Below are 26,832 nucleotides of genomic sequence, written 5' to 3' on the forward strand. Positions count from 1 at the left end.
TGCCATTAGTGTAAATTCAGATTGCAGAATGCCACCGTTCTGCAAATGAACAGGAAACACGCTCCAGCAAGTATCAGCATCCGCTGCTCTCTTGCCCGCGGGGCCGGACAGCGCTCGCTGTGGGGCAGCTGGGGAAGAGGGCTGAGGCCGTAGATTGCAGGGAGGGGGGTGGCAGCCTCTTCCAGCGCTGTCTTCACACAGCCCTTCTCCCTGCTGCGGCCAGGCGGGGCTGTGAGAGAAAGATGATCTCCTCTACCCCTCGCCTTGCGCAGTGGGCCTGCTGCTGGGTCCAGCTGACTGAAAGCTTCCTTGAGTAGCCCTTTTCCTCCTCCACCCCCCCCCCCCCGCCTCCCCCACACTCGTGCGATGCAGGTGCTGGCTTCCTTAGGCATGAGAAGATCTTGACATCTAGCCTTCTGGCTCCTTCACCCTCCTGCTTCCTTCAACACAGCTGCCATGCCAGTGCTGGGCCCGCCCTGCCACTCTAACTCCCGCTGCGGTGTACACCAGCAGCTAGCTCCTTCCCCAGCACAGGGCCATGAGCCCCAGGCCCCCCGCGGCCACGGGGGCGTGCCCAGCATTCGTTCCCTCCAGCCGTCACTGCCGGAGGCGTCCTGGGCTCCGTTCTAGCGGTTGAAACGCGCTCTGCCACGCTGCATCGGCCTTAGAAAAGGAGGTTCAGCCAGCGTGCACATCTCCCCTCTGCTCTGGCCCTGCCCCTCTCCCCCTGCAGAGCAGGCCCTGGCACTGTCAGGCCCTGTGGGGCCATGGGTGCACCCTCCCCTGCAGCCCGGCTTATCTGGGGCACCTTTAAGCTCCAAGCCGGGGCTCTCCACCTGCTTCATGCTGCATGGGGCCAGGGCCCCCACTGAGGACCTCAGACTCTGCGCCACAGGCTGGGCGTGTCTCTCTGGGACTCTGCGCCCTGGGCCCAGACGGGGGTCAGTGGCTGGGCTGGGCAGCGGGCCACCCCTGGGGCCTGATGTGGGGCTGCTCCTTTTGGGTGGGGCTTGGGCTCCCACCCCACTTCACAAAGGGCAGCCCAGACTCCCTGTTTTACGGTGGGGAAGCTGAAGCCCGGCATGACGTGCGTGCTCCATGAAGCAGGGGCAGAGCTGGGCAGAGCGTCTTAGTTACCGAACACCTAGGCCTCTGTTCTGCCCCCTTGACCTCACTGCCAGGGCTGGACTGGAGGGGCCTGCACTGCAGGGACTTGCACTGCAGCGCTGCCTGACCACAGCCTCCAGCCCTTGTTTGCATGAGCAGAAACTGCTCCCCAGCTGCAGGGATTGCTTCACACCCTGGGATCTTTGGCTGGGGGCCTGGGGCACACCCCTGTCCTAGTTTCTGCAGGCTGAAAGGGCCTGGGGTGCTCATCCAGCCTGAACCCCAGAGCACGGGCCACAGAACCTCAGCTGGGGGGCCTTGCTTCTGGCCCAGGAAGCTGGGCTTGGGCTAAACTGGGTCTTTTGGAAGAAGCTCTTCAGGGGGACTTTCAAGGGCTAGTGCCCTGTGCTGCTGTTCACCCCGGGGCCATGGGGCACACCCAGATCACACCCGCCCCCGCTTCGTCCTGGAGTAAATGACGGGTGCAGGGTGAGAGCAGATGGCCCGGCCAGGCTGGAGGGCGAAGAACTCCAGGCTAGGAATCGCGCTCCTGGCTGTCAAAACCATGGCACCTTTGTTCTAGCCGGGCGGCGTCTGCCATCAGCTCCCCGCTGTGGGGGCCCTGCCTGGGGCCCCTCACCCTGCTTGGCCACCTGCTGGAGACTGGGCCGTGTCCTGGTCAATAAACTGTAGGGGAAAAAACACTCCCAGCCCTGGCCCCCAGGCGGGGCTGGGGGAGTGACTGGCCCTGAGTGCAGGAGCTGGGACAAGAACCAAGCGTGGCAAGCTCTCGACACGGTTTCTTTATAGGTTTACAAAGGCTGAGTCGTGGTTTCGCGTTAGTGCTTTGGACAGACTTTGCAGACGGACAGGAACGACCCGGCCTCTTTGATCGCATGCAAATTTCAAAGCCCGGCCAGGAACGGGGGCGGGGCAGGGGGGTGATACGCCTGCAGGTGGCATGTCCTCCCCCCACCACTCCACCCTGCCCCTCACCCTCCCCTGCACTGACCGGGTCTGGCTAATAAATCTTTGCTTCTCAGCCTTCCAAACACGACCGAACCCCACTCAAAAGGTAAACCCAGCCCCCGCCCCCCTCGAGCAGCAAATCCATCCAGCTCTGTAAAAATCAATAAATAATAAATAACGCCCCTCGCCTTCATCCCGGCAGGAGAACTGGGGTGAGCAGTTTGAGGAGGTGGTGGGGGGCGGCTTTCCAGGTACAGCGTTTTGGGGGGCAGAATGGGTGGTAGGAGCTCTAACTCTCCCCCCCCATCTTGTCACCCCCCCCCCCACAGCCATGTGAGAGCTGCCCCCCGCCTGGGTACGTACCCTTCCCCCGTTTGGACCCAGTAATTAGTGATGGGGAAAGGGGGAGCAGGTCAATTCTGGCGGGGTGGCGAGCTAGCAGCCCCCCCCTTGGGAAGCAGTGAGCACCTGGGATAGGGTCTAGTTTCACATCCTCTCCTGGCCCCCCCATGGCCCTGGCTGGGCGTCCTTCCACCCTCAATCTGGAGAGTCAGATTTTCTAGCAGCAATTGCAGACCCAGGGGACACAGCCCCCTCCAAGAGAGGCCCTCCTCCAAGCCAGGGGCTCTGCTCGCCAGGCACTACGTGGGCCATGGGTGGGCAGCGGAGAGGGTCCCTTTGTCGGGGGTCCTGGGGTCCTTCAAACCCCGCCACGGGCCTGGTTCATGCTCAGCCCCCAGCAGGGATGTGAGAGACCCCTGCCACCATCACCTTCTGGCCCCCTTGGGACCTGGCCTCCCAGCCACCTGCCCCACAGCCCCCTCCACCCCTTTGGACCGTCACCACCTGGGCTGCCAGCTGCTCCAGGAACCCCCTTCCCCATCCTCCCAGCACCCAAACTGCCAGCTTAGAGCCGGGGGGGGGGGGAGGGGGCTAGAGATTGTGCCAGGGTGCGGGGAGAAAGCGCCGGGCCCAAGAAGGGAGCAGCCTTCGAGCCCCCCCCCCCATGCTTTGCTGCCCCCCAGCAGCTCCTCCCTCAAGAAAGCAGTTTTGGAGCGTCCCTCCCCCTTCCGTCAAAGCAGACAAATTCAAAAGGGGGGGTGGGGGGCCGTCAGCCCAGCTCCTGCCCATCATCCCTGGAAGAAGCAGAGGGGGCACTGTGCCCCGCCCGTGTGCGCCCCCCAGCACCGTGGATCCCAGCCCCGGCCCCATCTTTGCCAGCACATTTTGGGACAGCGACGTTATTGCTTGTAAAAAATCAGAGAGAGAGAGCGGAGGCTTGGGGGACCGGGAGGCGTGCAGGGGCGGGGGGCCCACGCCCCAGGGGCTTGTGTCTGCTGCACAGCTCTACGCCAACTCCTTGCCTCCCTCACACGCCCTTCCGGCTGCCAGGCGCCAGGCCTGCGCAGGGTGAGGGGCTGCTTCCTCTGGGATCCCCCCCCCCCCAGGACCCCGCCCATGGGGCAGGTATGTCTGGGTGGCTCTGTGCCCCCCATGGGGCGGGTACATCTGTACAGATCTGTGCCCCTCTAAGCCCTTGACCACGGTGGGCATGTCCAAGCGGACCCCCCCACCCCAGACAAACCGGGTGGGCAGAGCCTGCTCCGCCCTGGACCCTGCCAAGGTGACGGATACGTCCGGCCGGCCCCCCGCTCCCCTCGAAAGGGGCATGTCTGTCCAGGCAGATCCGCGCGCACCCACCCCCTGCCCTTCGGACGCCCTGAAGCGCCAGGGCTTCCGGCAGGCGCGGCGGCCGCGCCGGCAGTGAAAAGGGCTGAAGCTCTGAAGCCTGATTCAGTGTGTGGGTGAGCTCTGTCCTCCCCCCCGCCCCCTAGACCGGGCTGTGGTCGGGGGAAGCCACGGCCACCAGGCACTCCGGACTCTCTCTCGATTTTCTCAAGTGCCCGTACAGCCTGTCCTCAATGCCACCCATGATCTTGTCCATCAGCTCATCCCCGGGGGGCCGGCAGCCGGGGCCCGGGCAGCCGTCGCCAGAGGGATCAGAAGCCAGTTTGGGGTCTCCGGCCAGTTCGCCCGGCTCCTCCTCGATGGCCTGGATCTTGGCGTCGGCGTCGGCCTCCCCGCCCGTCTCCTCGTCGCCGGCGCTGACGATGCGGGGCAGGGTGCCGTGGTAGCGGCCGTCCAGCGGGGAGTTGAGGCTGTCCCCCCGCCGCAGCGGGGTGCGGTGGCGCTCCAGGGCGGGCGGGTAGCGCACGCCGGGGTCGCTGTACTGTTTGGAGCGCTGCCACTGCTTGCGCAGGTGGGCGCGGGAGCGGTGCTTGGCGCGCAGGGGCGAGTCGTCGAAGTGCGGGTCGTGCCGCACGAAGGCGTTGAAGAGGGCGTCCGTCTTCTCGTCGATGCTATAGTCCCGCCGGGGCGGCGCGTCCCGGGGCGGGAACGGCTGCCCGTAGGGGGGCCAGGCCAGGGGGCTGTGGGGCAGCGGCCCCCCTGCCGCCCCCTCCTCCTCCTCCTCCTCCTCCTCGGGCTCCTGCCCCTCGAAGCTCTCAAAGATGGTGCCCTTGCGCCCGGCGCTGGTGAAGCAGATGCGCTTCTCCGAGGCCGTCTGGTCCTTGGGCCGCCCGTCCTCCCCCGCCCGGCTGGGTGCCTCGATGGAGGCGTAACCGCTGTCCATCTGCAGCAGCTTGCGTGGGCCCGCCTCTGCCTCCCCGCTCTCCTGCCTGGGACGGGCCCACGGCCGCTCGTCCGGGCCCCCCTCGGCTTCGTCCAGGGAGGAGGGGAAGCCGGGGGTGCCGGCCCCGGCCGAGCAGACGCTGTCGCCCCCGTCGCTGCGCACCGAGTCCCGGTCGTTGCTCTGCTCGGAGGAGGCGTAGAGCTCCAGGGAGGCCCGCAGGCTCCAGATGTCGTGGTAGATGGTTTGCTGCTCCGCGCCGGGCGCCTCGGCCACGCCGCCCCCACCCGCCTCTGCCAGCTCTAACCTGGAAGGAGAAGCCACGGCGGTTACGGGCAGGGCAGGGCAGAGGGGCTGCCCTGGGACGCACCGGGCAGTCGCTGGGCCCGCGTTGGGCTGGCTCTGCCCCGGCCCTTTACAGGGACATTTGCATTTCTTACAAGCCAGCTGCACGTCCTGGCAGGCAGAAATCCCTGCCCTTCCTCCCAGCCCATCTCCACCCCCCTTGGTCCGCCCACACACCCACACCAGCCCTCTGCCCCGATCCCCATCTCCCCCACCCTGCCTTCTCAGCCCCTCCCCAGCTCCCCTCCTGCTCTGACCCTGCTGCCCCGTCCTGGCCTGGCCAGAGGGTAAAGGTTGCCCTGGGTCTCTCTGCAGCTGGCCCCAGGGTTCAGGTGCAGGAGACGGTCCGAGTCCCACGGCCGTCCTGACCTCAGGCTGGGGCGGGACTGGCTCCGACGCACAGCTCACAGCCGGGCAATGGGAGTGCCCGTCTCGGCCTGTCGCCATCCTGCCCCCCCTTGGCCCTGGTGGCACAAGAGCAGCAGGAGGCAGTCAGGCCTGTGGGCCCCTCTGCTCCAACGAGACAGGGTTTGGGGTGGGGGCCCAGCTCCATCCTCCTCCTGCCTCCCTGTGCTGGGCAGCACCCCTCTCCTCGCCAAGTCCCTTCCCCTGCCCTGCCCCCAGAATGGCACCTCCCAGGGGCCCGCTGCTCCAGAGCGGCGGGGGCAGAATTCCAGCTCCCCCGTGGAGAAAGGGGGCATCTCCCCAGACCTCCAGCGAGCCTGTCGTGGGGTGACACAGGCACGGAGAGGCCAGTGCACCTGGGACTGTTTCCTCGCCTGCCGAGGGGAAGACACGGAGGCGGGCAAAGACAGAAGCACGTGAATTAACTACGCCCGGGGCTGCGACTTTGAATGGGACGGCGAGGGACTGCGCGCTGGTTACGGCTGGACTGAGGGGAAACTGAGGCAGGCGCACCTGTCATGCCGGAGGGAGCCTGAGGGGGAGGGGACCGCCCTGTGACTGGGCCCTTCCCAAGGGAAGTGCGCATGGGGGCTGTGGAGATCTCTCTCTGCCTATGACCTGGTTTCCTGGAGGAGGGGCTGGAAAACGCCCCCTTCACTGGCACCTGGGAATGAGACCACCCCTCCCACCCCCTGGGTGAGCGCCCTGCCCTAGTCATCCCGATCCCCTCTATCTACTGAAAAATACCTGCCGAGAGAGGGTGGGGGGCGGGGGGGGGGTGGCAGGAAGGGCCCGGCCACGGGGCGGAAGGCTACGTCGTCCGTCCGGGCGATGTACTGGATGATACCCGTCCGATGGGCGTCTCTGTCCTCTTGCTCCATGCTCTCGCTCGCCGCTCGCTGCCTCTGGAACTGCCGCCGCTTGGGTGAGCCTGAAAGGCAGGCGAAGGCAAGAGGGCGATGTCAGGGGGCGAGCGTGCGGCCCCCGCGGCGGCAGTGCGTCAGCAAGTGGCGCGCGCGCTCTGCGACAGAGCACGTTGCACCGTGCGGGCATCCCCGCCGGGACCGAAGCGCTGCCCGTGCACCAGCTGCTTTACAGATGCCGAGGAATCCCGAAGGAGGGGGCTGAGAAGGGGGAAGGCAGGAGACAGCCCTTCAGCTAGGAAAGTTCAGAGGCCACCATCCGGCCTCTCCCCCACCTCATGGCACAAGAGCAAAGGGAAACGGCGGGACAACAGATCTTAAATGGAGAGCGAATCCTGAAGTTAACCTGTGGAGCTCACCGCCCCAGGATATCATGGAAGCCAGGGGCTCAGCAGGATCCCAAAGCACGTTAGGGCTGGGATTCTCCCAGGGAACCAAAATCCCATGGGATCTGGGCACCTCACTCCCTTAGAAGACTTTGGAAATCCCAGCAAACAATGTGAGCCCCTCCCCATCAGGCAGCATGTGTCGTATCCAACATCTCTTACAGTGATTTGTTCTCTGCACCTGCCCCAAATACCCCCCTTTATAGCCGCTGGGGTCCTGCCAGCAGCTGCTCTGGGCAACAAGGGCACCTGCAGGCTGGGGATTTGCAAGGGAAGAGCAGCTGCAGGTTAGGGGCTCAGCCGGCTGGGGCAGAGGGCACCTCCCCCGTGGCCACATCCGAGCAGAGCCATCTCCCATGGGAGGCTCGACACCTTCCTCTGAAGCACACGGGACTGGCCCCCTCCAGGGCCCCGGCCAGTCCGCTCCAGCGACTCCCTGCCTGGCTGAACTGGGGCTCTGGCCCTGAACCTGGCGCAGGAGCAGAGGGAAGCGGCGGGGCAGTGGCTGGGCGCAGCGCGCTGCAGGGGATGGAAGTGGAGCCCCGCGGGGATGGGAGCAGGATGGAACCAGGGAGTCGGTGCAGGGACGGGACCAGGGGAGCTGATGGGATCCGACCTGGGGTGACCTGTTCCTGCTCCATTGGGGTGAGAGGGAGGGGACCAGGGAAAGGCCCTTCTGCCCTACAAGCTGCCTGCTCTCTGCCTGAGTCTGCCCCCACCCCCTGGATTTCTTGAGCCATGCCTGCCCCCTGCCCCTGCAGCTCCGGGGCCCTTTGGCACAGCACCCCCAGCCATCTCATGTGCCATCAGACAAGGCGATGCCCCGCAGGGACCAGGGTCAGCACGAAGGGACACTCTCAGCTGAGGCCGGCATGCTCATGACACTGGAGAGCCCTGGAAAGAGAGCTCTGTTTCCAAGGAGGCCCGTTTTCCCCTCTGACACCTCTGGACAGAGCTGATCTCTGCTCTCTTCGCTCCCCTTCAGTAACATGCCAGGGACCCAGCTGGGGGAATCAGCGCCGGCCTCAGTGGAGACTCTGCAGAGTTACATGCGCTGGGGATCCAGCCCTGGGCCTGATTTCTCTCTCCCACCAGTTTCACACTAGTAACTTGTGGTCCCTATGGGGCGCCGGGGGATGGGGGGCAGTTACCCGGAGCCGGTCCTATGGGGCGCCGGGGGATGGGGGCAGTGACCCGGAGCCGGTCCTATGGGGCGCCGGGGGATGGGGGGCAGTGACCCGGAGCCGGTCCTATGGGGCGCCGGGGGTTGGCAGCCGGGCAGAGAAGCCAAAAGGCACACGGGGGCCATGGAGAGGGGAGCTAAGGTGGCCACTGAGTTGAGACTATGCTGGGTGAGGAAAGGGGGGGCCCTGCCTCTGGTGTCCAGGACTGACCTTCCCTCCCGCGGGGATTTGGGGAGGGAGGAGAGGGGGACGACCTACCTCTGGTGTCCAGGCTGGACGCCCGCTGGTTGCTCTCAAATTTCCACTTCTTGATCCTGAAGTAGGGGCTGGCGCCCTCGAGGCTGGCGTGACGCCGCAGGCGGGTGAAGAACTGCAGCACGGTGCCCTGGGCAGGGGGCGGCGGGGGCTCCCCGGTTCCGGTGCCGCCTGCTCCGGTGCTTTTCGGACTCCCGGCAGCCCCTTCAAACTGGGAGCGGGGACGGGGAAGGGCAGAGGGAGGGGGGAGGAGTGACTCCTGGGGACGGGCGCCGCAGAGAGCGATTGGAGGCGACAGGGCGGCAGGGAGCCCCCGCACGGCACAGCGGGCGGGGACAATGCCAGGGCTGCCGGCTGGGCAGCCAGCCGTGAACGGTGCCCTCGGATCGCCCGCCTGTCCCCGTCTGCCTCGTCCTGCTCCCGCAGCGCGTTGTGCATGGGGGCCATGGAAAGATCCACGCCCCCTACCCCCCCCCCGGGCATATAAAGGGGACGAGGAGGCAGAACTCCTTCTGGTCTATTCCCAGCTCCCCGCAGTGCCAGCAAAGGGGCCCCAGCTCACCCAGCTGCAGAGCGAAGGTCCCCCAGTGCAGGGGGGGGGAGTCCATACACTGCGATAAAGACTGGGATGGTCCCACAACATTCAGGCCATGGGGGGTGGGGCTACCCCAACTAAAGCCCCCGCCCCCCATGGACCATCAAAGGCCTTCACTGTATACAGAACTATAGAAATGCAGCCACCTCTGGGGAGGGAGGGGGGGGCCAAGCAGTGCCCAGCACAACAGACGGGGGAGGCGGTGGCCAGAGGCCCCTTGGCCTTTCCTGGGCTGGTTCCACAGTCGCCCCCTTCCCTGCTCTCCTGCTGGGACGGGGGAGGGCTGAGCCGGCTCTGCGTGGGACCCAAAGAATCGAGGGGGTCGCCACGCCCACCCCGTTCACCCTTCTGCCCCCACCCCCCTGCTGTTCACGCCCCACGTGTGCGGCGATCTCGCGCCAGGTCTGGGGAGGGAAGGGGGGAGACGACTCACTGACGGGCTCTCCCCGGAGGCGGAGGAGACGGACGGGCTGGCCTCAGCGAAGCTGGTGTCCACGGTGGAGTTGTAGGTGTCGCCAGGCAGGGCAGAGCTGGGGCACATGGTGTGGGCGGTCAGGGCCGTCTGGGGCAGGGCACCCCCTGGGGGCTGCGGGGCCGAGACACAGAGAAACCACTGAGGGGTGAGATGGTGGGGGGGCTGGCATGGAAGTGGGCTGCGTCCGGCTCCAGGCTGCCCCCCGCCCCACGGCAGGAGGGGCCGTCTCGGCCCACAGAGCCCCCCTCTCCCATCCCGCCCAGGAGGAGACGTCTCGGCCCCCCGGGGGTGGACGCTGGCCCCAGCCCCGGCTCACCTGGAAGATGGCAAGGCTGGGCTTGGTGGGGGGCAGGCGGGGCGACATGGCCAGGCTGTTCTCGCTCGACTCGCACTCGTGGATGGTGATGATCCGGAGGGCGGGCGGCGGGACGTGCAGGTGGGTGAGCCGGGCGTTCTTGAGATGGTGGAAATCCCCCTCGGTCAGCGTGTACCTGCCACGGGCACCGGGTGACAGGGAGTCGCCGCAGCCGGCGCCCTGCTTCCAACGCTCCCCTCAGCCCCATCTGCCGGGACCCTCCCCGGGAGCCGCCCCCGGACCCCGGGTCAGCCAGGCGCCCGCCCAGCCTCGTCCCACGGGTGTCCACGGAGCCGGGGCAGAGCTGTGCCATCCAGCTGGGCGATCGACTCCCCCCCGGGTTGCCGGGGGCGCTGGCACAGTTCCCACCTGGGGGCCCTGCACTTCCTCCCTGGCCCACGCCCCCCACATCCTTTTCTCACCCCACCTCCCCCAGACCCATACACCCACACCCCCTGCCCCCAAACCTGACCCATATCCCACTCCTTCCTGCCCCTCCCCCAGCCCGTACCCCCCCACATACCTGGCCCTCACCCCCAACCCTGGGCCATAATCCCACACCCCCTTTCCCCCAAACCCAGACCCCCACATCTCCTCCACCAAACCTGACCCATATCCCACCCCTTCCACTCTTTCCCGCCCCTCCCCCAGCCCATACCCGCCCACACCAACTCTGACCCATAGTCCCTCACCCCACCTTCTCCAGACCTATGCCCCCACACCCCCTTCCCCAGACCCCCACATCTCCTCCCCCAAACCAGACCCATATCCCACCCATATTCCTACCCCTCCCCCTAGCCCGTACCCCCCCACACACACACCCTTCCCTCACCCCCAACCCTGACCTAGAGTCCCAAACCCCGCCCCCGCAGGCCCATCTCCCACATCTTCCACTCGGCTCCTAGCCCCCCATCTCCGGTCCCTACCTCCTGCCCTTCTCTTGGGTCTTCTTGCTCTGCTCGAAGAGCGCGGCCTCGTTGAAGGAGACCCGGCGCCCGGTGGAGGAGCTGGACGTGAGGAAACGCTCCGTCTCCACATCCCGGTAGCTGGAGGCCGACAGGCGGTCGGGGTCGTCCACCTTGATGGTGATCTCTGTGGAGAGGGGCAGAGGGGTTCAGGCCACACACCAGGCCGTGGGGGACACCCCGTTGGTGGACACAGGGCCTGCTGGTTCAGCAGCCACAGGAGGAAGCAGGGCTGGTGGCCCCTCGGCTGTGGGGCAGTGAGATGTGGGGGTGAGAGCCTGGCAGCCCCTATCCACGGGGGCAGAAGCAGTACAAGCTGCCCCCCTCCACTCCCGCACCCACCCACCCACGGCCAGCCACTGCCAACCGCTGGGGGGCTGGTGTGTGACGTGTGCACCTGGCTGAGATTCGGCAAACTCGCTGCACCCAGGGGAGCTCAAACAGTCCTGGAGCCGCCTTTACAGCCAAGCCGGCCGCTGGAGGGGACGGGCTCAGGATCTCCTGGCCCCGGCTATGGAACCACTTGGCAGGGGGTGTGGGCAGGGGCTGGGCAGGGCCCAGCTGATCGATCTGCCTGGCCCAGCCCCTTCCAGCAGGGGGCCCGGCTCCACCATGGGGGCGAATTTAGTAACAGCCCCCACGGCCTGGTCCTAGCCTGTGGGTTGCAGGGGGAGGCATGGAGCCGCCCCAGTGACCCCGAGAGATCCCCATCCCAGTCCTTCAGGGCCATGGGGACAGCCAGAGCCTCCCCACCCACAGCCCGGTGAGATGTAGGGAAACGGTTTCCGTGGCGACACATCAGCCAGCCCTAGCAACCACATCCTGCCGGTCTCCAGGGGCAGGGCTGGGGAGGGCAGGCCCCAGGCGCTCACCTTGGGGTGGCTGAGAGTCATCCAGGTAGGTGGTATTGGTTTTCTCAGGGTCATCGCTGGCTCTGCAGAGGGCGGGGGGGAAGAGATTGACAGACAGACGCATAGGGAGGGACAGAGAGACGGACAGAGGGAGCAGAGCAGGGAGAAACGGGTGGGGGGCAAAGGATGGATAGAAAGGAGAGAAGACAGATTATTCCCAGTGTGCCCCCACCACACCCCCGCCCTGCAGGCATGGGGCTGCCCTAGCCATGCAGGTCCCCCCCGATCACCCCTCCGCAGGCCGGGGGCCAGACACCAGCCCACATGCCCCAGTGGCGAGGGAGGGGAGGTCTGGGCTGGTCTGTGCACACGCACAGGCTGGTGCGTCCGTACAGGCCCACGCACCCATCTGCACACCATACAGCACACGCTTACACACCCGCACACACCCCCAACACCTCCGTTGGTCCGTACCACGTGCAGACACACCCCCGGTCTGCACGGCACCCCCTGCCAGGCCATATGGCGCACACACGGCGTGCACATTCCTCCCCACACCAGGCCATACGGTGTGCGTACACACAGACATCCCCGTGCTGGTCCGCGCATCGCTTGCACACGCTGGTCTGTATGGCACACCAGTCCATACAGCACACACCCACACGCCCACCGGGCTCCGGTCTGTACAGCACACACACATATTATGCACACACCTCCATGCACGGGGTCTTCGGACTGGATTCTGGAGTCCGGCTGTCCCTGGGAGGGGAGGAGGGAGGCTATTCCGGGCATCTCACGTTGGCAGCCCTGGCGGGTCTCTCACACCAGGAGCCAGTGGGAGATTTAGGGCCTTTGCTCTGGGATTTAATCTGTATTAGGAGAACCCACTTGTCTCTGGGATCGCTGTGGTCCGTGGGGACCAGGCTGGCCCAGGGCTCAGGGCAGGGACTAGGACCCGGAGTTCAGGTAGCCATGGTCAGGCTGGATGCAGGGAACTGGGGCACAGGGTGCCAGGTCAGGTGCAGAGCAGAGGTGCAGGGGGTGCTGAGTTGGGTACAATGCAGGGGCACATGGATTCTGGATTGGATGCTGGGCAGGTGCCTGGGTCCTGGCTATACTGCAGGGGCGCAAGGTGCAGGCGCAGGCCCCGGGCTCCACGGACGGCTCATCACGGGACTTGGTTTCAAACTGCGGGCAGCTGGGAGAGGAGCTTTTCCCCGTTTCTCCAGCTCAGAGGCCGGGGCTGTTTGTCACTGGGCGAAACGGAGCTGCTAATTAGGGGAATCAAATTCTTCTGCTCCATTGGCGTCTCCGCAGCCGTGATGGATCCTGATCCTAAGCCCTTCGTTCGCACTGCTTTACACTAAAGCTGTTGCTGAACTCAGGGGTTTGGTGCCGGCCCATATCTGGAGACACTATGGAGTCACTACCTCCCTGCCGGCTGTGCGGGGGAGCGCCCAGGTACACCAGTCCCAGCCTCTCCCAGCAGGAGGCACTGTAGGGACCACGCAGAAGCTCTGGCTGCAGGGGGGAGCCCACAGCTTCTCCCACCCAGGCAGACAGGCTCCGGGGGCGGCGCAGCACATGGCGGAGCCCCTCCCCCCCCACCTCACCTGGAGTGCCTGCGGTCCGTCTCGCAGCACCGGCGGCAGATGATCAGGATGCCGGACAGCAGCACCAGGGTCCCTCCGATGAAGATGGAGAGCAGCACGAGGAGCAGCACGTACCCATCCTGCGTGTTCACCTCCCCGGGCACCGCCTGTGAGCAGAGCAGACTGAGCGACGAGGCCGGCGCATGAGGGTAGCCGGGCACGGGGGCCTTCCCTGGGGGTCGGGCAGGCGCCTCCCTCCTGGCTGCGTGGCGAGGGCATTCCTGGGTCTGGGGCATGCGGAGGGTAGCAGGGCCCATGCTCGGCTTCTCCCCAGTGCCCGCACAGCACAGGGCACAGACGGCTCCTCACCCCTCTCCCAGCCAGCAGGGCGCCAGCTGGGCGGCAGTGGGGCCTCGTGACACACGCCTGGGGCACAAGCAGCTGGCAGTGCCAGTGCGTATGGAGGGGGCAGAACCGAAGGGTCGCCGGGGGGCAGCTGGGAAGGCAGAGCAGAGGCCTGTCCAAGCCAGTGTCTGCAGCAGCATCCGGCCCTCGCTGGCCGTGCACAGACAGTTCTGCGCTCAGCTGCCCACGGGCCCTCCCCCAACTGCTCAGAGGCTGGTTTACTCCCCCATTCTCCCCCCCAGGCTGATGCTCCTGCACTGGGAGAACCCCAGTTTGCTCCACCCCCCCAGGAACCTGGCATGTTTGGTCCAGAGAACGATGGGGTCTCCTCCACTGCTCCCTGCTCCCAGGTGCCAGCGTCTCCCCGCACCTCCCATGCACCCCCAGCCACTGGGGGACACTCCAGAGAACCAGTGACGCCTCCCCAGCCGGAGTCTCTTGCCTCCGTCATGACCCCAGCAGCCCTCACTTGACCTGACTTCACCCCGATGATCCTGCTGACCTCCCTTCACTCCCCGGCCCCCATGTGCCCTCCTGGGGGGAGTCTGGCTAAATTCCCTCCCCCCTAGCCGTGGAGTGGGGAGGGGCATGGACTCTGGACAGGCCCTTCACTAGCCCCTGCCAGCCTGTGGGGGGAGAGGTCGCCAGACACGGCATTAACGCTGGGTCACAAGGCAGCCGGGAACCCCCAGAGCAAAGGAGCCAGTGACCGGCCCAAGACCCAGCCACCCCGTCTGGGAGAGCAGCAGAAACACGTTCCCAGACCCCCCCTGCCCTAACCCACCAGATCACAACGCACCCACCGCGGGGATGAGAACTCAGCCGTCCTGACTCCCTGCTTTAACCACTAGGTCACACTCTCCCTGCAGAGTGGAGACTAGAACCCAGGAGTCCTGCGTCCCAGAGACCGCGTCCATTAACCCTTAATCCAAACCCAGGGGGCAGGAGGGGATGCTGGGACAGCCACCTTTGAACATGCCCCAGTTTAGCCCACCCCTGCGGGGTGGATCCGAAGTGACAGCGGGCGGCTGCTGTTCATCCCCTGAGGTGAGGGGTGGGAAAAGGAGACACGCTGGGGCTCGGGGTGGGGCGGGGGATGTAACATTAAATCGGTCAGGTGACAAACGAGCCTTTGCCATGGCAACGCATCGTGATGTCAGGATAGTCATGTGACTATTTTTTAATTCAGCCGGAAAATGGGATGATCGCCGGTCACAGACAGAGCCCCGGCTGGGCCCATTCATCTGGGGGAAGGCCAGGGCAGTTCCTCACCCCGTCTCTGCTCTGATTGAAGAAGCGAGGCTGTCTCCCCACCCCCTACAAGCGACAGCTGCATGGGTGTGTGCCACTGTCTTTCTCTCCTCTCCACCCCCGCCCGTGGCTGGCTCCCCGGGGGGAACCGCCTTCACCTAGGCAAAGCCGCCAGCATGGGCTGGGCGTGGGAAGGAGTGAGGGTGGAACCCCCCCCTCCATTTCCCAAACACCCCATCCCCCCCTCCCCACACACCCCCATCTATCTATTCCATCCCCTCCTCTGTCCATCCCTCCACACACACACCCATCTGTCCATCACTACACTCATCTACCCAGCCACGCTCTAGGAACCCAGCCGGGGCCCAGCCCTCCTCCACGGCTCCTGCAGAGTCATTTCTCCAGGGTCCCGCGTGAAGGTGGATGACTCACGGACCTTGCTGGCTCCTACACACAGTCCCTGAGCAGACGTCCACTGCTGCGTGCGCTGCGGCTGCTTCCCTTGTGTATTACGGGCGCAGGCTCCCCTTCCCACTTGCCTGTCCCTGGGGCTCTTCACCCCCATCTCTCTCTCTGCCCCTTTTTATCCCCCCATCCTCTCTCTCCTCTGCTTTGCTTCACCGTCTTTCAGTCCTCTGAATCTCTTCCACAGGCCAAGGGGGTTGTCCCGGGCAAAGTTTGGCCTCTCCTCCTTCTCTGGCTAGTCTGGCTACATGCATTCTTCCTGCCCCTGGAAATACCCTCTTGCAGGTGGCACTGTGCCCGGCCGGGAGCTGCTGTGTTTAAAGCCATTTGCCCGCCAAACCAAGTCACACGGCACAGCTGGTCAGCCGGCTTTCTCGGGCTTGCTGTGATGTCATAGCAGGGGAGGGCCCAATACCCTGGGGGGGTGGGCTAGCCCTGGGGATGGAGGGGTGGAAAAACCCCAGGGGCTCCTGTTGGTTACAGTCTACAGAACATTGGAGCTGTCCACAAAGCGTGGAGCAGGCACCAGACTCAGGCATGAGCTGGAGTAGCCCCCTCATCTGGAGACCCCCCGACTCCTCCCTCCACTAACACTCACGTAAAACAGGCTCGCTCTCAGAGTCAATCCGGAACGACCCCACTAAAATCATCAGAGTCACTCTGGATTTACCCTAAGACCAGATCTGCTCCCTGTGAGCACAGGCAGATGATGAGCAGCAGCAGAGCAGGTGTAGAACAGCCTCAGGTGGGGTGTTTCCATCTGCAGCGGGACTTTGTAACCCGCCAGGGGCAGAGCTGACGAAGCCGTGTACAGAATTCTACGCGGGGGTCTGTAAACCAGCAGGGTGGCACGACTGGTCTGACGTAGCCCAGGATGGGACGGACGGAGAAGGCCCAGCCTTACAGTCCTTTCACCAGCAAACCCTCATGGATTGAGACCGGGGGATGAACCTGGGTGAGGACTGCAGAGTGGGGCTCTTTATGCTTCTTTTCCTGTTTACCTACTGCAGTGGGGACTAACAGCTGGTACCAGACGCAGGTATAGGTTGCCCCAGTTTGGTGCATAAAACAAGACGTCCTCATACAGAGTATCAGGCTGGATCAGGCCCTTGGTAAAGTCAGTGGGAGTTTTGCCATTGCGTTCTATGGGCAGTTAGCTAGACAGAGGGTCAGAATCCCACCTCTTGGCCGCTCCCATCTGGTAGGACACTACCCAGTTCATCACAGAAAGGCCCCAGTTTCCCATAATGCACTAGACCAACTGTGACAGTATTGCACATGGGGGGACGAAGGGGTTCCTGACCGCCATGGACAAGTGCCTAGCTAAGGCCCTGGAGCATGAATGTTGATCACCATTTGCTGGCCGGGCTGCTGCTATCCATCCCAGAGTTACCTGGCCCCGCTTTCGAAATCCTGCCAAAGTGTTTGATTCGCTGAGCCCCGGAGGGAGGGGTGTGTCTGTCACTAATGGGGGAGCTTTGTTAAATGGCCTGTCCCGCTCCCAGCCACCCCTCCTGATGGGTATGAAAGCTCCCAGCCTTCTGCTTCCCCTGGCCTCTTCTCCCCCACTGTGCTCAGACCCGCACCCTGAGCAGCGGGCCCCACTTCACACCAGCCAGGACAGCAAGGAGCATCTGAAGCAGTGGTTCTTAACCTTTCCAAACTACTGTACCCCTGACGCCTGAGTCCCACCCCCACGGGGCTGAGGCATGTAACTTAGTTTCTTGGCGCCCCTGTGGCTCCAGGCAATTGCCTTTCTTGCCACCCCTAATACCAGCTCTGCACTTGCGACCCCTCTAAACCCCCAGGTTAAGAAACACTGAAGGGAGTGATTGCTGCGTGGCAGGTGTGTCTCATTGGAGACGGGCTGCAGGGTAATCTGCTGGGATGGCCATGGAAGATTTCTCTCCCCCCCCGGACCCCAGTCCTGATAACCAGGGAACCTTCCCAGGACATGTGGGGAAGGGAAAGACCTTAGGATAGCCTCTCCAGCACACACTGCCTGGATCTTGGCAAACAGCCTCTGCCTCCAGGGGAAAGCCAGCTGTCCATCCCCCTGCCCGGCCGGCCCCGGGGAAGAAGGCAGGTGCAAAGAGGGGCAGCCCAGTGGGGTGGAAGGGTGGGTCAGGGTACCCAGGCTGGGCATAGCTAGCGGGCCAGTGGCCAGGAGTGATGGGAGGGGTCCAGCCCCCCCCCCCGTGGGCACTCACCGTGGGGCTCTCGGTTGTGTTGTCCCATGCAGGCAGGTCATTGCTCATGGTCTGTCCCAGCTGGAAAGCCCTCCTGGGAGCCGGGCATGGGCGGAAAGGGAGCGGCACAGATCACCCCGGGAACAAAAGAAGGAAGAGAGAGAAAAAAACCGGCACGTGGAGCGGAGAAGTGAAGGGGGCGAGTGGGGCGGGCGAGTTCCCCTCTGGCCCGGCTGCTCTCCCCCGCCTGCCTCCAGGGCTGATGCCGGTTCAGCACCCCCCGTTCACACGGGCTGGGGCGGCAGCGCCAATCGCGGGTGGGCTCGGATGTTGGCTCCTTCCAGCCCCCCCCCCCCCCGGCACACACCGTCTCCTCCCCCGCCTGCACTTCCTCTCGGCTGAGCACGCCCAGGTAGATCGAATTAGAAGAAGGGCGAACCGGATCCAAGCCAGATCGTCCGGCGGCTGGTAGGAGTCAGCGGGCTCCTGCCCTGGGGAGTGAGGGGGAGGGTCACTCCCCCCCCCAGTTCCTCTTGCCTGCTCCGCCGATGGCTTTGCTCATCCCTGCCCCTCCGGTCTGCAGACAGCTGCGGCGCAGGCACCGGCTCCCCCTCACCTCCAGCCCCGGGGAACGAAGCCTCCCCTCCCCACGCGGCTCCATGAACTCACCCGCCCACCCGGACTCGGGCCCACGCGTGAAAGTGACTCCGGGGGGAGGCGCCCAGCTCAGCGCGGCTGGATTCTGGCCAGGGCGTGGGGCCGCTCCCGCAGCCTCCCCTGGCCTCGGGGGGACGGGTCAATTCAAAGCGAGCCCTCGGAGCGGCCGGGGGCTCCGGCTGGGGGCGGGGGCGGTGCTGGGCTAGAGAGGGAGTGAGACAGGCGGGGGGTGGGGGGGGGGGTAGAGGCAGCTGGCTGGGTTACTCCGAGGGGGATGGGGAGGGATGGAGGGTGTGTGTGGGGGTGATGGATGGATAGGGGTGTGGGGGGGGGGGGTGGAGGGGGGTGTGATTGGGGGTGGCTGGATAGATGGGGGGGTGATTAGGGCTGTGAGAGGATGGATGGATGGGGTGGGATGAGGGCAGCTGTGATGTACAGGGGGATGGATAAATTGGGGTGTGGGTGGAGATGAAGGGGTTGGGGACATAGGGGGATGAATAGATCTGGGGAAGGCTGCCCACTGCAAGGATGATGCTCTGGCCCATTCAGCCCCCCCCTCTGTCATGGCATCCCCCCCTCCGAACATCACCTGTGGGCATGGCTCCGGCAGGGAGCAATGAGCCCTGTGGAGGGAGAGGAGATCCAGCATCTCCCTGGTGAGCTCCCAGTTCACCTCGCTGCAGCCCCCTTCGCCCGTCTCACTCACTGGTCCTTGGCCCCCTTTTTCCTTTTGGGATGGGACCCAGGCATGGCATGGTTAGCAGGTGGGCGGAGCCACCCTCCCCTCCCCGAGCTGGAGTAGAACCCAGGGCTCCTGAGGCAGCCCCCTGCTCTAACCACTGGACCACACAGCCTCCTCTCCTCCCGATGGGGCATGCCAAGTGTTTCAGCGCCCTTTCACGTTCCTTCTCCACATTGTCCCTGCAGCCCCGCTCTACCCACACAAACAGCCGCCTCTAGCCCAGGCCTGGGTGAACAGAGGTTAAGATGAGTCAGAGGCTGAAGTCACCTCCTGTCGCGTGCACACACAGCAACACCCGCAAACACAAACTCTCTCTCTCTCCCGGCTTGTCTGTGCTCCGATTTTTGCACCAAAACCTGCCTCCATTCCAGCTGCAACGGCAGCAGCTTTGGGAGCAGCCCTTCAGGAGAGGAGGCAGCAGCCTCTGAAACACCCTGGCACAATGCACAAAGCCCCACCAGCCGCCCGGAGCCCTCTCTTCAGCAGGGCTCCCACCAAGGCTATCATGAGCGAAGCTGCATTGCTCCCGGGGAGTCACAGCCATCTCTCCTCAGCTGCTTCCAAAGGAAGGAACTGGCTGGTGCAGGGGGTGGCCGATGGCTCGTGGAGCTTTCCATCTCCGGCGTCCCGGCTCAGCAGGGATGGCGAAGTGATTCGGCAGTGTAAGCAAAAGGAGTTCAGGGGAGAGGAAAATGGTCCTTGTGCTTAAGGCATTGCCGTGGAATTCAGGCGGGGCTGCTTTGATTCCCGCAGGCTTCCTGAGTGACAATCTCTCTGGGCCTTAGCTGCCCGCCTGTAAAATGGGGATAAACAAGCCCTTCATCTGTCTAGACACGACATGTGTACAGCACCAAGCACAATGGGGCCTTCAGCCACTACTGGAGTACTAAAAAAACCGTGAGGTGTCCAAAGCCCCCACTGCAATGAGCACTGAGTGGAAAGAAGCTGTGGAGGCTGGACTCCACCTTCTGGGTCCCAGCTGGGGCAGTGGGTCAGCTGTACAGGCTGCCTCTCTCTGGAGCCACCCTGCAGCGCAGCTCACCTGGCTCCTCCGGCCTGCCCGGCAGCTTTCACGGCCCTTGCTATCACCGAGCTGAGGTTGAGTGGGCAGTTATAGCCACCACCAATGGGCCTCCCCCAGGCCTGCATCCAAGCCCACATCAAGAAAAAGCATCGCAGCCAATTCCCGCGGGGGGTGGGGTGGGGTGTGTGACTTCCTAAGGAACCCCAACAACTGCCATTTCCGAGGGGAGAGGGCACTGAGACTTCGGGGATGCCACTTTAGGCTGTAATCTTGTCAGTTCTCATAAACTCCAGGCCTGTTCAGATCTTGAATGGGAGACCTCTAGAGGGGGAAAAAAAGTCGCCTCTTTTCCTGCTCGCTTGTAATTCGCTTCAGTGGATGTTGCTGGTACCTTAGAGCCAAGTGGAGGAAGGGGGCGTGGGGGTGACTCAGTATCAAGCAGCGGTGCCCTGGTGGAATATTGATGCCCTCTTTAGGATCAGATTGGAAAGCAAGTCCTGATTGCTCAGACTTGCTGGTGCTTTTCACAAGCACAGGGATGAGATGACCTAGTTCGGGGGTCGCAATTACATTCTGCCTCCTTAGTCCCTTTAAATCTGACGTGTAGTGTTGCTGTGTGCTGTCACGTTCTACCCCAGAGCGGGCCTCATTTCAGTGGATGAGCAGAACCCGGCCCTGTTAAACTCCTGGACATGCTTCAAAGTTCATTTGATCTCTGGGATATTTGAAAGGCAGGGTGGGGTTGGGAATTCAGGGGGATATTTAGATGCCTGCTGGGGGACAGGAATTGGATTGGATTTTGGGTGTTAAAATACAGGAGGCTATACCTGAGCCTTCTAACAACCGGTGCAGGCTTGGAACTCCCTCTCCCCTTGGCCACGGGTCTGTTTCATCTGCCAAGTGGCCTGTCGTCAGGCACAGAGGTTTTCAAATTGCGAAGCGATCTCCCCCCCACTCCCCGTCTCTGATCTCCTCCCATGATGGTTGGGTCTATTTGCAATCAGGCCAGGAATAAAATATTCATCAAGCAGGTGGCATATTGGGAAGGACGCGGTCTCTGAAGGCGGCGGGAAAAGGGAAGCGTTTAACTGGAGTCTGCAGGAGGCTTTGGGGACAACAGGCAGCGCTGTCCTGGGGGTGACTGGAGTGGGAGCCGGGGGACCTGGCTTCTGTTCCTGGATCTGTTACTGCTCCTGGGCACGCCACTTCCCTCTTTGAACCTGTTTTCCCTCATGCCCTTTGTATGTCCTGTCTACTTAGACTGCGAGCTCTTTGGCGTCGGAACTGACTCTCAGGCACTCGGCACCGTGGGTCCCAGTCTCGGGTGGGTCCCCTGTGCTACTGTCATACAAATAGCAACAGTGAAAGAGGCAGGTCTCTGATTTCAGGTAGAACCAGTTTGGGATTCTCAGCTATAGAGGCCTTTACCTCTGAAGGTCCTGCGTTCACTCCCCTATGATGACTCTGTAATTGCACAGATGTTTAGGAACAGCTGGACCTGCTACTCTGGGGTGCTGTCCCATGGACAATCCTGAATGTTTCAGAAGAAGTAACGAACCTATTTGTGCGACACTACATGCAACTGGGGGAAAAGGGCTTCCCAGCCCAATGTTAGTATCTATCTCTGGTACTTATATGGTCTTTGTTCCTATCACACCTGTGCATTTCCCCATCTCTATGTAGCTTCTCAACCCCTCACAGTCTTGTTATCCCTATTGTACAGATGGGGAAACTGAGGCACAAAGAGGCTTGTCCAAGGTCATGTTGAACCCTGGGTTCTAGTCAACAAGTACCAAGTGGGATCAGCGAAGCTTGGGCTTTCAGGGCACGTTGGAAAATAGGATTCCCACCCACCCCTGGTCCCCACAACTCTGGGGTCCCCAGCAAAAGGGGAAATAGAAGGAGCTGGAGATCAGGGCTAGAAAGAAAGGAAGAGAACAGAATGGAGGGAGAGGGCGGGATGAGGAGGAGACAGCAAAGCTGGCCCTATGGAGCATGCTAGGCTCCGACCAGGGCCTCAACTGGCCTGAGGCCACCCATGTCTAGGGCATCTTGAGCTGGTGCCAAGCTCCCACCCCGATCCTAGTGGCAGCTGGGTCTGGGCGTGCCTGCCCTCCTCCCCCCCTCCTGCGAGGGGGCAGCTCGGGAAGGGCCTGGGGGCTGTGGTGACCAGGGAGGTGAAGGCCTCTGAGAAGAATGTTAGGCCTGTTTCCCCCCATCATGGAGGAATTTGGTCTCCATGGCGACAGAAAGGGGGAACAAGGTCGCCATTGTCTTGGCCCAAGTGCCGCCAGGAGACAGGTTCCTGGGCTGGCGCCTGCCGGGAGATGTTTGGCCCCAGATGAAAGGGGCCCGGGCGGGTGGTGCGGCCATGCCGTGGCAGGCGGGCAAGATGTCGCTGCACACTTGGTGGGAACCCAGGCACCAATCGACGCTGCCTGTTGCAGGGACCTGGGGGGAGAAAGAAAGAGCTGGTGGGGCAAGAGGGGAGGGGGCTGGATCGTCAGGGATGCTCCAGCGTGTAGGGGGCAGCCTGGCTGAGCCAGGAGGAGGCGCTCCTCTCAGTCAGTGCTGAGCCCGGGGCGGCCTTCGGGGGGGCTGCCCTGACAACAGCGAGGCGGGTGACTCACTGGGCAGCTCTCTGCCCGCCGGCGGGGCTGACCCCCATGCTCCAGCGCTGCGCTACGGGGCGCTGTCCTGCAGGGAAGGGTGTGGGTCACGCACTGAGGGAGGGCTCTTTCCTCGCTGGCGTTAGGGGGTGCTTTGCTGCAGGGGGGGAGGGGGACAGGGGGCTCAGAAGCGGTCTATTGACCCCAGTGCCATTTGGATGATACTTAAAACAGGTTCTGGCTTTTCTCATTGTCCGTTTTTAACAAGCTCATCCCCTAACACAGGGCTGGCCGCCCAGGCCGACTGAAAGGTGGGGCCGGGGATACGTGGCCTGTCTGGATGCCCTGGGGCTGGCTGAGCAAACCCCAAGTCTCTCCAGCACGGGCCGGCTCCCCTCGCGGCTCCAGCCACGTCCATGCTGAGGGTTAGGTGGAGCTGCAGGAACTAAGGCGTCAGGAGACACTGAGCAAGGAGCCCTGGCGCTTACTGACCAGAGGGGCTCTTGGTTTGCAGCGTCCGACAAGGTTGGGGTACGTTTGGCAACAGGCTCAGGCTGCCAACTGCCATCTGCTCTGAGTTTCCATGGAGACAGCACCTGGGAACTTTCCTGCCAGTGGCTGACACCCCACTTTCAAATGTGGGGGACCTCACCCCAAGGCTCTGACTCCTTGTGGTCATTAAAGATCCCCGCCCCCATTCGTACCAAAATCTGGGTGTTAACCATGGCGTCCTGCCTGAATCCTGCTCCCCTCAGTCCCCCTCTGGACCGACACATTATCCTTCTGACTGAGGATCTTCCGGTTCCTGACCTAAACCGCTATGGAGCCATGTTGCGTGCTGCTGTGAGCTTCACTCAACGGTAACTTCTTGCTGCCCTTTCCCCCCCCAGCCTGCTTCTGTTTGTCTCCAATTCCAGCCCAGGTTACAGCCTCTCTTATCTGGCGTTTTTCACCAGTGGCTCTCAATGATCCAGACCTCCTTCAGAAAGTGCTTTATCCCCATTTTACAGGCGGGAGAACTGAGGCACAGAGCAGGGACATGACTTGCCCAAAGTCACCCAGCTAGCCAGTGGTTGTTCCTGCAGGGCTGAGGCAAGCTGGCCAGAGGTTGAGCACAGAGAGGAAGTTGTGGCGACAGCGCTGGAGACGTGGGTTCAATTCCCACCTCCACCCCTCTATCCTTGTGGGAAAGTCACTTACTGGCTCCATGCCTCAGTTCCCCACCTGTGAAATGGGGATGATAATTCTGTCTAATGTTTTTAGTATGTCAGTTCTTCATGGCAGGGACTGTGTCTCGTAACATTGTCTGTACAGCACCTAGCTCAATGGGGGCCGCAATTAAGTGCTACCGTAAAGCAGATGATGATGATAATCCCATGCTGGGGCCTTTGTGCAGACCCACCATCTCTCACCAAGGCCTGTTTTGGATAAACAGAAGTAAACATGCCATGGTGGGCTGCATCTGCCATAAGAGCCTCCTGCCAGGCAGCCTGTGCTGTTTGATTCCCTATCTGCCCCCATCCGCACCTTGGACGGCTTCCTCTGCTGGCCTACGAAGACATGCAACACGCTCAGAGCGCCGTGTCTGCAGCAAGCCGACTCCCACCTCAGTTGGGCTCTGATAGTCGCCGTGTGGGGCTGGGCTCTCTGGGGACTGCCTGGCATCTTGGGGCTGGTTTCCAAAAGGGCGTGGGTGGCACAAACCTAAGCCCCCACCATCTTCAGGGGAAGCCAGAATGGGGAATGTCAGTGCACAGGTATGCGACTGGTATCCAGAGCCGGGCCAATCCCCAGCCCTGGGGCCTCAGAGGAGAGGTGCAAGCCTGGTTAAGCAAAGCAAGACCAGTGAGTCTGGGGTCTGCCTGGTGTGGGTGGATCTATCCACCTACCTACGGCCCTAGCCCTGGCAGCTCTGCGCTCCTGCACCCCACCCTGCCATTGTAATGAGGTCAGAAGAGGACACAACTCATACCCCAGAGCTCCCCATCCCTGGCAGCAGAACCACATGGGGGGCACTTCATAGCCCTCCCCTCAGCAATGGGGTCTGGCTTTGAGAGCAGCTCAGCTGGGTGGAAGATTCTTCACTTCCTGTCCAGAGGCATCACCTGCGAGTGGGGGAGTGAAATGCTGTATCCCCAGATCAAAGGGGGGAGCAAAGCCATGGACATGCAAATGCACGCATGCACCCCCCTCCGCCCCCAGACACATGCCTTTGTCCCAGGAGGCTGATCCTGCCAGCGGGTGGCATTTAGGAGCCGCCCATCAGCCATGTTGTAATCAGGCTGGCTTGGCAGGGTAGGAGAGCTGTGTGGAAGCAGGTCAGAGAAAAGAGAATAAGGCTTCAGAGAAGCGAAATTCCTTCCTCAGAATGCTTGGGTGTCTGTCGGAGGGGTGTGCAAAGGAGAAGTAAGTGTGTGTACATGACAGAGTAAAGGGATGTAATGTGACTGCATAGCTGTGTATGTGTGTAAGGATATGTTTATGTGCATGGTGTGTGTAAAATATGCATACATACCAAGTTTAATATGCAGGCAGCTTTCTGTGTGCCCCTCTGTATGTGTTGTGTTAATGTGTGTCATATATATGCATAACTGTGTACGTAGCCTTCTGTGCCTACTGTGGGATTGTGTGGGTCATGCATGCAGATCTTTGTGTGTGTGTGTTTAATAGGCAGGCAGATCTATGAGTGACTCTGCGTATTGTGTGTGTGTGATATGCATGCAGATCTGTGTGCACAGTCACACACTACACAGAGGGACATATATCTGCACCTGTGTAGGTGTTCATCTGTACGCATGTGTATGTTTGTCTGGGTCTTAGCAAATGCATCCAACACATAAAAATCTATTTCTTGTAACATTATTATTCAGGATAGGTTTTTACTTTGCATCATTTCATTTTTCTTTCCAGCTGGAAATACTCCAGTCCCACATTGAGCTCAGATGACACAGTGAATACAGGCTAGGACATATTTGCCCTCTTTTGTTTTAACCAGATAAAAATAACCGGTAACACTAATAAATAACAGGGTGGCCAGACGCCTGTCACAGACCATTACAAATAATAAGCTGCTGTTAGCGTCCTGGCCAGAAAGAAAGTGATCTCTCCTCCCCGGGGATGGAATTCAGAAAGAGCATCAATCTCTGAGAGAAGGAATAATTCACCCCGACCCCCTGCTCCGCTTTTTCATTTGTACTAATGATTTCAGCAGGTAGTCACCAAACATGGTATCCCCAGAAGTCAAAATCAGTAGAGAAATGCCTTCTTTTTGCACAAGGTCTCATCACACCTCTTTCACAGGGGCACTTTTGGAAAGCAAAGTGGTTCCCCCCCCCGCAGGACCCCTGGAGGTTTGCAAAGCCTGCCTGATTGTTTGTAACCCCCCCAGTGCTGAAGTTGTAATGAAAGTGGTGCCAGGGTTCACGCCATTAGGCGTGGGGGCTAGAGCACTTCGGTTACATCCATCACTGAGGCAGCAAGCCCAGGGGTGCGGGGGCTCTGACCTGCCGAGCCCAGAGAGGCTGGGGCTAAGCCCTGGCACAAATTCAGCACTGTCTGTTCCCCTCCCCCGCAGAGGGAAGAGCTTGACTCCATCTCTCCCCCTCACACGGAAGTGACTCCATCTGTCACCCAGGAACCGTAGTAAGACAATCAGCTGATCAGCATCTTAATGCACCGATTCTCCCGGCCCGGCTCTGTCCTTCGGCTGGGCTCGGGCGGGGGCTGGGGCTGGGGCTGGTTATGTACCGGGTATTTGTGATAAGGGGTGATGTCTCCCGAGCAACCTGTGCGGAGGATGATGAAGATGATGGTGATGATGGTGGTGGTTTCACTGAGCAATTTTGCATCTCGGGCTGGTCCCTCGGGCGGTAAAAACGCCCCTCGTTTAACCCCCCCCCCCGGGGGGGGGGGTCCCGGCGCTGGAAGACACAAACGCAGCCCCTCTCTCGGCTGCATCTTAGCCCCCGGCTGCGGTGTCTGTAGCCGTGGCGGTGATGGGCGACCTGGCCGCCCAGGGGCGCTGGCATAACGTGTGACGGGGGCGGCGGCGGGGGGGAGCTGAGAGCCCGGGAATAAACCCCGGAGAGGAGGGAACCCGCTTCGAGCCAGTCCCAGCCCCAGCCCCGCCGTGTCTGCCCCATTCCTCGCTAGCTGCCCCTGCCCCTGCCCCGGGGGGTGGTTCTCTCCAGCCTAGTCTTTCTGCTCTGTCTGTCTGTCTGTCTGTTGGCCCCAGGACCGGACTGAGCAGGGCTAAGTCAGTTTCACCTGCTCACCCCGCCCCGCGCCGACACACACAAACCGGATTGAGTCTGGCTCCGACGTTAGCAAGGAGCCCAGCCCCCCTCCCGCTTCAGGATCCCCCTCAACCCCGGCCAAGCGTTTTGAAAACAACGCGAGCGCCAGAAGGAATGGCAGGCACTTGCAACCCCCCCCCCCCCCGCCCCATTTCTGTC

General features: G+C 62.4%; 1 protein-coding gene across 1 annotated transcript; it reads right to left on the bottom strand.

The window, feature by feature from the left end:
* Positions 1-1,484: 1,484 nt before the first annotated feature.
* CBARP (CACN subunit beta associated regulatory protein) lies at positions 1,485-17,906 on the bottom strand. Its single transcript, XM_067559225.1, has 9 exons — positions 17,368-17,906; positions 13,058-13,203; positions 11,466-11,527; positions 10,555-10,720; positions 9,590-9,764; positions 9,232-9,384; positions 8,207-8,414; positions 6,203-6,386; positions 1,485-5,012 (listed from the first exon to the last, which is right to left on the bottom strand). Exons 1-9 carry the CDS (start codon positions 17,413-17,415, stop codon positions 3,908-3,910), a joined length of 2,247 nt encoding a protein of 748 aa, XP_067415326.1. The 5' UTR covers positions 17,416-17,906; the 3' UTR covers positions 1,485-3,907.
* Between the last annotated feature and the right edge of the window lie 8,926 nt (positions 17,907-26,832).

The sequence above is a fragment of the Emydura macquarii genome, unplaced genomic scaffold, assembly GCF_026122565.2.
Source record: "Emydura macquarii macquarii isolate MOO-44397 ecotype Brisbane River unplaced genomic scaffold, CSIRO-AGI_Emac_v2 contig_306, whole genome shotgun sequence".
NCBI lineage: Eukaryota > Metazoa > Chordata > Testudines > Chelidae > Emydura > Emydura macquarii.

Bases quoted from the DNA above. Each gene is read 5' to 3' on its own strand.
- CBARP (XM_067559225.1), bottom strand. From the start codon at position 17,415: ATGAGCAATGACCTGCCTGCATGGGACAACACAACCGAGAGCCCCACG. The intron at 11,528-13,057 runs GTGAGGTGGGGG...CGCCCTCTGCAG, and splicing joins ACGGACCGCAGGCACTCCAG to AGCCAGCGATGACCCTGAGA. The intron at 10,721-11,465 runs GTGAGCGCCTGG...CCCTCTCCACAG, and splicing joins TGACTCTCAGCCACCCCAAG to AGATCACCATCAAGGTGGAC.